Genomic DNA, 12,151 nt, shown 5'->3' with positions numbered 1-12,151 from the left:
ATAACGCAGTTTAGAATTTTTGCGGACGTAAACAATATATTAATAGATTTCGTTTAACTATTAAAATTCTTACTTTTACACATGCATTAAACTAGGTACGTACTTTTATATCACGTGCAGAAATGTTCTCATACCGTAGTTGTTTTTCTTGTTTTTTCGTATCTACTAGTGCAATTTCATTCGTATGGCGAATAAGACAAAAATTTGCAAGTACCAGACCAATGAAACGTGGTTAATAATTGCATGTTCATCTCAATGCATAATGATATTAAATTAAATATTTAATCAAAACACTCTGCATTTTGTTTCAATGCAACATTGTGCATTTAGTTCCATTTGTCATAAGCTATACATCCTAGGTCATCCTGAAAAACTATATATGCATGTATTGTTAATTCCGATGGTGGGTATCTGTAGAATCATAAAGGCACTTTTTGTCTCTGACAAGTTCGACCAGTTTTTCAACATCTTCTCTACTAAATCCCAAAATAGCACATATGGAAATTTAGCTTGCGTCACTTCAAACAACCTTAGCTACAATCGTCTACTGCTCTATAATATGTTCCAGTATCTAAAATCACGCCTGTAAAATAAAGTTCACATACAGTAATAACTGATATATTCATTAGATTTCGTTTAACTATTAAAATTGTTACTTTTACACATGCATTAAACTAGGTACGTATCTACCAGTGCAATCTCATTCGATTTTGTTCACTGGCCGCATGTAAAATATATTCTTTCCCACTGACTGCATTAGCCGACCTGATGTACATTAGTTTAGTTCATTTTAATTAGTCAGTTTAGTAGTACGTGTATTCCTTGAATATATAAATATATAATACATGTCGGTTGAAGGATGGTGTTTCTATTTATTTATTTGTGTGGGTTTTTTTAAAAATAAAGCTATTAATTATCCATTCGATTGGGCATTCTTTCAGATAACATTTGACGGTTTTAAATGTCATGGACAAAATTCACATGGATGCGGGTTTTTTTTAATTCTCTCTCTGTGTGTGTGGGGGGGGGGGGGGGGGAGGTCGTCTTTTTTCCCAAACAAAACTATATTAATCATGATATTTTTCATAATTAATTACTTTTTTTCTACTTTATGACCCAGAAGAGGTAGACAAAAAATTTAAATCGCCAGAAATCTTGTCATGCATCTTTGGTGTTAATCATAAACATGATTAATTTCATTTTAATGTTTAATACCAGTATGGATTATGATTATATTTCAGTCTTTTCTTCACTGAACATACAGGGCTATCATTTCGTTTTACTAACGACTGTCCGATTTTATAAGCCGGTGGCTTACTAGGCTATCATAGACAAATGTTAAGGTAAAGCCTACTCCATATTTCAGACAAGCCTAACACAACAATAAGGTCTACTTCAACGCCATCCACAACAATAAAGTTTACTTCAACGCCAGCCACAACACAAACACCAACATTCACATCAACGCGTATCTCGTCTACTGAGAACAGAAATCACCCTACAGATCGGACAGAAACGACAACATCGACACCGATGATAACTGGGATAACTGAATCACAGAGACAGATCGGCTCCAACAATGGTTCAAGTAGGTTATAATAGATTATAACTTTACAGTTCTTTTCGGTCAAAGAAGAACCGATGAACTGGCATATATAATATAATCATAAACATACGAGGTAATTTCGTTTGTAATCCAATATAACCTTTTGGCAGTAATGCTAATATGAATAAATGTTGTTATCCAGATTCGGGCAGTTTCGTTTAATTCGGGCTAAAAGTAGCTTGCCCTCCATCTATCCCCCACAAAAATGGAAGCTCGTAAGCTTATGATAATAATACGCAAGGACAATTTAACAATTTTCAGTCGTCCTGACCGCTACTTCTCTTTTGATTTATACTGCCGACGGCTTTCTTTTTACGCTCAGATCCAGTCGATAATTGTACTCGCTTCGTATTAAGTATTGCGTACCAAAATGAATTCCATAAATTCAACGGTGATGGAAGCTGAAATCTTTGCCCAGTACGTAGCCAACATGTTTAGCGAGGATCGAAATTTCATGTAGACGGAACTCATCAACCGCGAGCGCCGATGGCGCGGAGCCGTATACGGGGGTGGTGGGTCCCCAGATACATATATATATATATATATATATATATATATTAGTCCAGTAAATTTATGGTTTGACCTCGGACAAATTGCAACCTATTTTTCAGGTTATCTTTACTGGACTATATATAGAACCCCTTACCAATCAATGTGATGGCGCCGGTTACACTCGAGAATAATACATTAACTTTTGTTGCAAAATATACGTTAACAAGTTGCATTAAGTTGTGGTATGCATGTAAAATGGCCTGGTCATAGAGCCACGACAAGAAGCCGTTTGTGTTTAGTCGTACCAATGTATTTATAATAAATGATACATGGTAAAAATTGTAACAAATTTAAGCTTACTGGAACACATTGACTATTAAAGGGCCATTCCTGAGTTTACTGCATGGTAAGATGTTTCCGACTAATAAAATATTTCTACGATTAAACATACATATTAAATATATTTTCTTGTTTAGAATATCAGTGTTTCTGGTCGTCTTAATATTTGTAAGAAGCCCAAACTGGATTTTGTGTTCAAATAATTTCGTACGAAATGTTTTAATTTTTGGAAATAAAATGAAATTTAACCTAGTACACATATTAGAATGCTCAGAAACACGTTTAATATCCAGTCATTAATATTTTGTGCAGAAAAATATATTTGATATATAATTACAATCGTTAAAAAGTCGATAACATCTTAAAAAGCGCAGCAAACTCAGGAATGTCTCTTTAATCAGCGGTTATTGGATGGCAAACGCACAGTTATATTGATACTTGGTCACAGATGAAATCCGCTGTCGCCACATGGTTACTATTTCCAAATAACTGCAAGGAATCTTTATGTGCACTTCCCACATCCCACAAATAGGATAGCACGCACGACGTCCTTTGATGGACCAGTTACAGATCACTAGTTAGGACGTGAAATAATCAAACGGGCCCTCTGAGGAGGATCGAACCTCCAACAAATTGAATGCCAGACAGACGTTCTTGCTAAGTCCCGCTCCCTAACTTGCAAATAAGATCATATCATTTCATTGTATATATACAGAGGCGAGTTGCATTCTCCTCGGGTGCTGTTAGGCGAATAATGTTGCAATCTCGTTGACATCTATATTTTGGTCATAATGAATCGTTAGGGGTGCCAGATTAGAAAAGTGCTCCTGTCCCATAGAAGCACGCATGTATGTATCTATGTATGTAGTCGCCGGATGATGCTAAAGCATTAATACATTGTTAGCATTTAAACATAAATGATTTGGTGATTGAGAAGTCTGACGGGTAGCAAACCCGGCTGTATTATCCCGTTCATTTGGGGACAAGGACCTTTAAATGTAAAATCAGATTTATGTTTGTTCATTTGAGCGGAACTCTCAATCTTGCGGTCGTCCGATCCCCCCCCCCACCCACCCCCCCCCAACCCCCCCCCCCCACCCACCCCTGGCTACGGGCCTGTTGCCACTTGTGACTTAACGTAGAAGAGGCCATGGGCCGGCCATCTACACGGTGGTAATAGTTTTTGGGGAAAGGCCCAATGTAAGGAAACCACACACCATTTGAATGTCCCGTGCCAAACACGGGTTACGTCTTGTGTAACAGTAATGCATAATCCTAAAACTCATATAAAACATTACATTAAGTTTCAAACCTAGACTGTCTCACATAACAGTGTTGTTTTTAACTTCAGTGTAAATGAAATAAGTATTCTCAATAAAGTAGAATAAAAATTGTATTGATTACATCTCACTTTCAGTATAGGGGTGACGATTAATGCTTAAACAGGCAAGGTAAGTAATTGCACCTGGATTTGTAGTAGTAATCAATTTGCAGTATATAAAATTTGCTTTACCTTGGCTATTCCAGCAGACGCTTTCAGTCCTGTGTCAAACAGAGATTTATTGTGATTTACAAGTTGATGGTATTTGCACTGAATAGTGTTAATGACCATGGTCATGCGAGTTGATGTAAGTTTAAAACATAATAAATGCACTTGTTTTATATAAGATTTAGTACCGTTCATTATACAGCTATATAGACAAAGCACATGAGTGAGTTGTGGCTGCGTACCCTAACAACTCTATTATTGGTCAGAATATTTAGGAATCAGTCTTGTGCAGAGATGCGATATTAAATATTCTAATGGGATATTCATAATCACCATGTCTGTTACGGCTTCTATTTTACACAATAAAAATGTGATACAAGGAGTGGGATACACAAACTAATATTTGCCTGGCGTATTACTTTTAGTCTGTTCGTTCATCACTTTCCAAAATGATGGCCGATTCCATATTTTGAATTTGTGCATAACGTTGGTGAAATTTGCACATTTATATATTCATCGTTTTAGATGAAGTGACGGACTTGACAGCTGGGGTGGCAATATTCATGACGAGTGACACTTGGGGCAAAGGATATGCTCACTTTCGTGACTATCTGATATAATCACGGTTTTGATAGTGATCCATTAATGCATGCCATCACAGCTGTATTTATTGCAATGAACTCTGTCCCGTGGTAGTTTTGATTTAGAAAACTAGTATGTGGCTGTCAAAGTGATGTATTGGTCAGTAAAGGATCTCATTGAGGGTGGCTGTCAAAGTGATGTATTGGTCAGCAAAGGATGTCATTGAGAGTGGCTGTCAAAGTGATGTATTGGTCAGCAAAGGATCTCATTGAGGGTGGCTGTCAAAGTGATGTATTGGTCAGCAAAGGATCTCATTGAGGGTGGCTGTCAAAGTGATGTATTGGTCAGCAAAGGATCTCATTGAGAGTGGCTGTCAAAGTGATGTATTGGTCAGCAAAGGATCTCATTGAGAGTGGCTGTCAAAGTGATGTATTGGTCAGCAAAGGATCTCATTGAGAGTGGCTGTCAAAGTGATGTATTGGTCAGCAAAGGATCTCATTGAGAGTGGCTGTCAAAGTGATGTATTGGTCAGCAAAGGATCTCATTGAGAGTGGCTGTCAAAGTGATGTATTGGTCAGCAAAGGATCTCATTGAGAGTGGCTGTCAAAGTGATGTATTGGTCAGCAAAGGATCTCATTGAGAGTGGCTGTCAAAGTGATGTATTGGTCAGCAAAGGATGTCATTGAGAGTGGCTGTCAAAGTGATGTATTGGTCAGCAAAGGATCTCATTGAGGGTGGCTGTCAAAGTGATGTATTGGTCAGCAAAGGATCTCATTGAGGGTGGCTGTCAAAGTGATGTATTGGTCAGCAAAGGGTCTCATTGAGGGTGGCTGTCAAAGTGATGTATTGGTCAGCAAAGGGTCTCATTGAGAGTGGCTGTCAAAGTGATGTATTGGTCAGCAAAGGATCTCATTGAGAGTGGCTGTCAAAGTGATGTATTGGTCAGCAAAGGATCTCATTGAGAGTGGCTGTCAAAGTGATGTATTGGTCAGCAAAGGATCTCATTGAGAGTGGCTGTCAAAGTGATGTATTGGTCAGCAAAGGATCTCATTGAGAGTGGCTGTCAAAGTGATGTATTGGTCAGCAAAGGATCTCATTGAGAGTGGCTGTCAAAGTGATGTATTGGTCAGCAAAGGATCTCATTGAGAGTGGCTGTCAAAGTGATGTATTGGTCAGCAAAGGATCTCATTGAGAGTGGCTGTCAAAGTGATGTATTGGTCAGCAAAGGATCTCATTGAGAGTGGCTGTCAAAGTGATGTATTGGTCAGCAAAGGATCTCATTGAGAGTGGCTGTCAAAGTGATGTATTGGTCAGCAAAGGATCTCATTGAGAGTGGCTGTCAAAGTGATGTATTGGTCAGCAAAGGATCTCATTGAGAGTGGCTGTCAAAGTGATGTATTGGTCAGCAAAGGATCTCATTGAGAGTGGCTGTCAAAGTGATGTATTGGTCAGCAAAGGATCTCATTGAGAGTGGCTGTCAAAGTGATGTATTGGTCAGCAAAGGATCTCATTGAGAGTGGCTGTCAAAGTGATGTATTGGTCAGCAAAGGATCTCATTGAGAGTGGCTGTCAAAGTGATGTATTGGTCAGCAAAGGATCTCATTGAGAGTGGCTGTCAAAGTGATGTATTGGTCAGCAAAGGATCTCATTGAGAGTGGCTGTCAAAGTGATGTATTGGTCAGCAAAGGATCTCATTGAGAGTGGCTGTCAAAGTGATGTATTGGTCAGCAAAGGATCTCATTGAGAGTGGCTGTCAAAGTGATGTATTGGTCAGCAAAGGATCTCATTGAGAGTGGCTGTCAAAGTGATGTATTGGTCAGCAAAGGATCTCATTGAGAGTGGCTGTCAAAGTGATGTATTGGTCAGCAAAGGATCTCATTGAGAGTGGCTGTCAAAGTGATGTATTGGTCAGCAAAGGATCTCATTGAGAGTGGCTGTCAAAGTGATGTATTGGTCAGCAAAGGATCTCATTGAGAGTGGCTGTCAAAGTGATGTATTGGTCAGCAAAGGATCTCATTGAGAGTGGCTGTCAAAGTGATGTATTGGTCAGCAAAGGATCTCATTGAGAGTGGCTGTCAAAGTGATGTATTGGTCAGCAAAGGATCTCATTGAGAGTGGCTGTCAAAGTGATGTATTGGTCAGCAAAGGATCTCATTGAGAGTGGCTGTCAAAGTGATGTATTGGTCAGCAAAGGATGTCAAAGTGATGTATTGGTCAGCAAAGGATCTCATTGAGAGTGGCTGTCAAAGTGATGTATTGGTCAGTAAAGGATCTCATTGAGAGTGGCTGTCAAAGTGATGTATTGGTCAGCAAAGGATCTCATTGAGAGTGGCTGTCAAAGTGATGTATTGGTCAGCAAAGGATCTCATTGAGAGTGGCTGTCAAAGTGATGTATTGGTCAGTAAAGGATCTCATTGAGAGTGGCTGTCCTCATATAGACGATACACTAGATAGAGGTTAATGGGATCTACCACTATTTTGTGAAATGCCCAATCGAAAATTGTGAAATGCATTGTGCAGAGCTACGGTTTTGATCAGTAATAACTATTTTATCTTTCAAATCTGATTGCTATATATCCGCTTTGCATCAAATCATTTTGGGTATTGGATAACTAGCATTCAGTCATATACACCACCGTAGTGTAATGAAACTAGTATTCATGACAGATAGTTTAGAATACAAGTGCTTATCAGTATGATATCTGATTCATACCACTTGAACGGCCTGGAAAGAAAGAAACCAGTCGTAAATAAATCGCCTAAATTCCAGATGCAGTAGAACTACCAAGGGCAGCTACAGTTAAAATAAAAATTATATTTTACACAAAATTACGAAACGTGTGGTATCCATGTCCCCGTTTCACAAAGCGATCTTAGCGTTAAGGTCACCTTAAATGCAGAAGGAAGGTGATAAGATCCCTTATTGGAACGAGGCCTAGATCCATTAAAGATTTTTGTTACTTTTAAACTATTGTATTGCGAGTTCTGTCTTTCTTAAATAAGTGGGGAAAGTGCCCCAGAAGCTCGTATACGAAAGAACAGGTGTTTTGACACCACAACACATATTTGTTTCCATATGCACAATGGTACTAAAACGACAAACATTCTTTTCAAGCGTTTGCATAACAATTGTACTATATATACTGAACAGCACTGAAAATGCACCACCAAGAAATGAAATGAGCTATAAATGTTTTTGTTGTGAACAGCAATAGATGGATGATTGATAATGACAACAAAAAAAAGAAAGAAAAAAGATGCACAATCATTGATTCGTTTTAATTCATCTACGTATGAAAGACACGTGGGTCACAATGAAAAGTCAATAGCGCGTATGACCACCATCTGCAGCAACACAAGCCATGCATCGTCTTCTCATCGACCCGATAAGTCTGTGAATAGTGTTATTAATTTGTGGACGACGTGAGATGCATTGACCAAGGTAATCCCAAATTTCTCTATTGGCGATAAATCAGGGGACAGTGCTGGCCATTCAAGCAAAGGGACATTGTTGTCCGCTAGATACTGTGTTGTAGTACGTGCTGTGTGCGCTCGGGCGTTGTCTTGCTGAAATGTGTGCATATCCCGATGCTGATGAAAGAAGGGAATGATGTGATTTTGGAAGACGTTATCCCGGTAGTAAATTGCATTCATTCTGCCACGGCCAACATGGAGTTCTGTTCGGTGACGATAACTGATCCCACCCCACACCATGACACTCCCTCAACCCCATCGATCCGTCTGGGCAAGACAGTCATTGTGGTAACGTTCTCCACGCCTACGCCACACCCGCAACCGACCATCAGCATTCCTTAAATGGAAACGGGATTCGTCAGAGAATAGCACACCATGCCAACGTTGTGATCTCCAATGACGATACCTTCCTACCAAACGTCGGCGCTCATTCCAATGTCGATCAGTCAGGATAGGTCCAACATATAGTCGTTGAGCACGCAGACAAACAGAGCGAAGACGGCGACGCACAGTGTCTGCGCTGATAACCACTCGTCGACCTTAAACAGTTTGTGCAGTTCTAGCAGTTGGCAGCGTTTGATCACGAATATGGAGGCAAACAATATAGCGATCTTGTCGTGGTGTCGAAACACGTCGTTGGCCTGGACGTGGACGGTCCCTGGTGGTTCCTGTCTGCTGGTACCTCCTGTGGAGTCTAGTGATTGTTGAATGGTGGCATCAGCTGTCAACCTTGCCACCACTCGTTTAACGTTCCCTCAAAGACTACTTCATAAATGAAAGTGGCTTTTTAGAGACCATCTTTTATAGCCCCAATCAGCATAATTTGCACATTCAATTTACGTTTTTCATGCCATGCATGCAATATGTTGTGTTTTGGTGTTGTGTTTCATATAATGTTCAGGCAATCGTTTTTCTAAGTTATTCGTCATCATGCATGATCTATAAGGTAGTACGGTACTTATTCATTGATATTTTTAATGCTGATATACGCTCATTCACATTTGTTACCATCAACTGGTGGTGCGTTTTCAATGCTGTTCAGTATTTATATATATATATATATATATATATATATATCTATATCTATATCTATATCTATATATCTATATATCTATATCTATATCTATATATCTATCTATCTATCTATATCTATATATATATATATATATATATATATATATATATATATATATATATATATATATATCTCTTTCCAGATGGCATGATTGCTGGTGTTGCAGTTGGTATAATAGCACTTCTAGTATTAGCTGGAGTTGTTGTTCTTATCTGGATGAAAAGGTATCATTTGAGACAACTACGTTATTAATCAACTAACAACAAATAAAGAAAATTATTGTCGCTCAATAACTGATTTCGAAAAGAAAAAGAGAGCCATAATTTGTTTTTGATTTTTTTCTTTGTATGGCAAAATTTCAATTTCTAGAAAACGGGGAAAAAATACAAAACAGAAATGATTAAATCATGTTACTGTGCAACGAATATCAATAAAACGTTTTAGGTCATATGAGTCTATGGGCAAAACGATCAAGTCACATTTTGTAAAAATGGAGATGTTTTTCACTATCCTAATATATGGACACATATTCACACAAAGATGTAGAAATTAACATTGAAATTTTATGACAGTGTTTTATTGTAGTGGTTATTCATCGGTACATGTGTTTTCATCTATTGCAGAAGCAAGAGATTTCTTTTCAAGTCCGCTAAACTGGATCATCAAAGACGAGCTGCATCACCAGTCCATGCTACAGCCTCAGTACCTAACACCTATGAGCAATATGACAACAATGCAACCAACAGAGTCCAATATGAGTATGTCAGTTTGTAGACACAGATAATCCTATTATATAATGCTTGTTTTTGTGAAACTTGACATTTATATTTTAAATAGTAGACCATATTGTGTGTATAACAACTAACTCATGTTAATTAAAATACGGTTATCAGATTTGTTTTATAATATTCCTGACAAAGTTTCATACTTACCATACGGTTTGCACATAACACCTGCTAATTGTACACTATGTAAAACTACCATTCACTTTCATTTATTTGAGCTCAAATGCGTGCTCCATTGCATATGTCATTGCTGAAAAGTCACGTGCACCTTGTGCATAAAATATGATGTTTTCGAGTTTTATGCTACCATATATTGTTCATATATGATACAATGGAATACAACAGAATTTAAGATACTCGGAATAACGTTTACAGTAAATTTACAATTAATTGTTAAAGCGAATTACCCCACAAAAATTAATGAAATTAAACTATTGATAAAACTATGGTTAATAAGGAAATTAACTGTCTTAGGAAGAATAACCGTATTAAAAACACTAATAATACCTAAAATTACATATTTACTAACTGCACTACCAAACCCATCCAAAAAAGAAGTTGACAATTTGAATAGATTATTTCATAAATTCATTTGGCAAAATAAACCCGATAAAATAAAACGAGTCTTATTAGCTCAAGAATTAAAAGATGGTGGATTACAAATGTTAAATATATATAATTTGATGATGGCTTTAAAAGCTTCATGGCTTAGGAGACTATTTTTAGGTAACCCAGAATGGATTAAACTGTTTGAATCTACTACTAACTTATCCAATAGAGACCTTGTAATAAATGGAGATTATTATTTGAATATAAAAAAACAAACAAAAAAAACCAACATGTTTTGGAAAGATGTTTTATACAGTTGGGAGTTAATTCAACAAAAACAAATTTTGGAAAAAATAGAAAACATTTTAAGCTCAAATATTTGGTACAACAGCAATATAAAAATTATTCTGTTATAAAAATTATTTAGAAAAGGGAATAATATTTATAAACGATCTTCTTGATGAAGATGGAAATTTCTTTACATTTGAGAAATTAAAAAAAAACAAAAAATGTAAACTCACACTTTTTAGAATATACATCGCTTATAAACAGCATTAAGACTTTTATAAATAAAGCAGACAATGTTAGAAATGGCCACTTTACGTTGCTAACTAATCCTGTATTTCCGGTAAAATTTAATATTATTCTTAAAAGTCAGACAGGTATTAAAGACATGTATAAATTATTAAATCACGAAATTATTACACCAACATCACAAATAAGAGGTAGAAACCAAGGTTTTGCTTTTGACTCAAAAGAATTGGGAAATTATTATAAAGTGCCTTTTATAAGTCTCAAAGATACAACTTTGATATGGTTTCAATACAGAATTATACACCAGATACTAACAACTAATACTTTTTTACATAAAATTAAATACATAGATACTAATGAATGTACATTCTGTGGCAGTTCACCAGAAACATTAATACATTTATTTTACTATTGTAATAAAGTGACTGATCTGTGGCATGCTGTTGTAAATTGAATTTTAAACAAAAAAGGAATTAGAATACAATTAAATGAAACAATTATTTATTTGGACAAATAGGCGATATAAAAGACATATTTATATACTGGCTGTTAATAAATATTAAATATTATATATACAAGACAAAAATGGAAAAGAATGAAATAAATATAATAGCTGCTCAAAACTTTTAGCAAAATAAATACGAAATAGAAAAATATATTCTTTTTACAAACTGTAAATATGAAGAGTACAATACAGTCTGGGCACCATGGAAACGACTCTTCAGTCAAGAAAGTAATTTGATGGAAGAAAATAGAAAGAATTATCAAGCGAGCGCTTGACGTGAATTTTGATATTATTACTTATCACTTTAATTACTATTATATGTATAGCTTTTCTTTTTAACAATCCTTCTTTCTGAACTTATATATTTATTTTATGTCCCTATTACATCAACCAGGCTATTTAAATATATTTCTATTGACTAGCCATTTTAATGTGTTATTAATATTACTATCTACATGTACACATGCATTAATTAATATTATATATATCATGATCTACATTATTTATATAAATATTACTATTACTATAATCAGCATACTACTACAATGTGTATGTACTCCTAGTATTTAACGTGTATAATTTAATTAATCTTCTGTAAGGCGGTGAATCAGGGCACCCCAACCCTGGCATCGTCAAAATTAGCTGGGGACAATAAAATATTAAAAAATAATAATAATAAAATAAAAAATATATAATATTATATGATACAATGGTTCATATT

The 12,151-nt window shown here is 36.2% G+C and overlaps 1 protein-coding gene across 2 annotated transcripts in view; it reads left to right on the top strand.

The window, feature by feature from the left end:
* Nucleotides 1–12,151, top strand: part of LOC121385676 — a 68,437-nt gene that overhangs the window by 53,319 nt on the left and 2,967 nt on the right. For both annotated transcript variants that reach the window (XM_041516446.1, XM_041516447.1), the window contains exons 8-10: nucleotides 1,367–1,588; nucleotides 9,200–9,281; nucleotides 9,681–9,815. In XM_041516446.1, the coding sequence (XP_041372380.1) occupies nucleotides 1,367–1,588; nucleotides 9,200–9,281; nucleotides 9,681–9,815 (439 nt within the window). The remainder of the gene's footprint in view (nucleotides 1–1,366; nucleotides 1,589–9,199; nucleotides 9,282–9,680; nucleotides 9,816–12,151) is intronic.

The sequence above is a fragment of the Gigantopelta aegis genome, chromosome 11 (assembly GCF_016097555.1).
Source record: "Gigantopelta aegis isolate Gae_Host chromosome 11, Gae_host_genome, whole genome shotgun sequence".
NCBI classification, from domain to species: Eukaryota; Metazoa; Mollusca; class Gastropoda; order Neomphalida; family Peltospiridae; genus Gigantopelta; species Gigantopelta aegis.
Note: the sequence above shows the minus strand (reverse complement) of the source record. Positions and strands in the feature narration are given on the sequence as shown.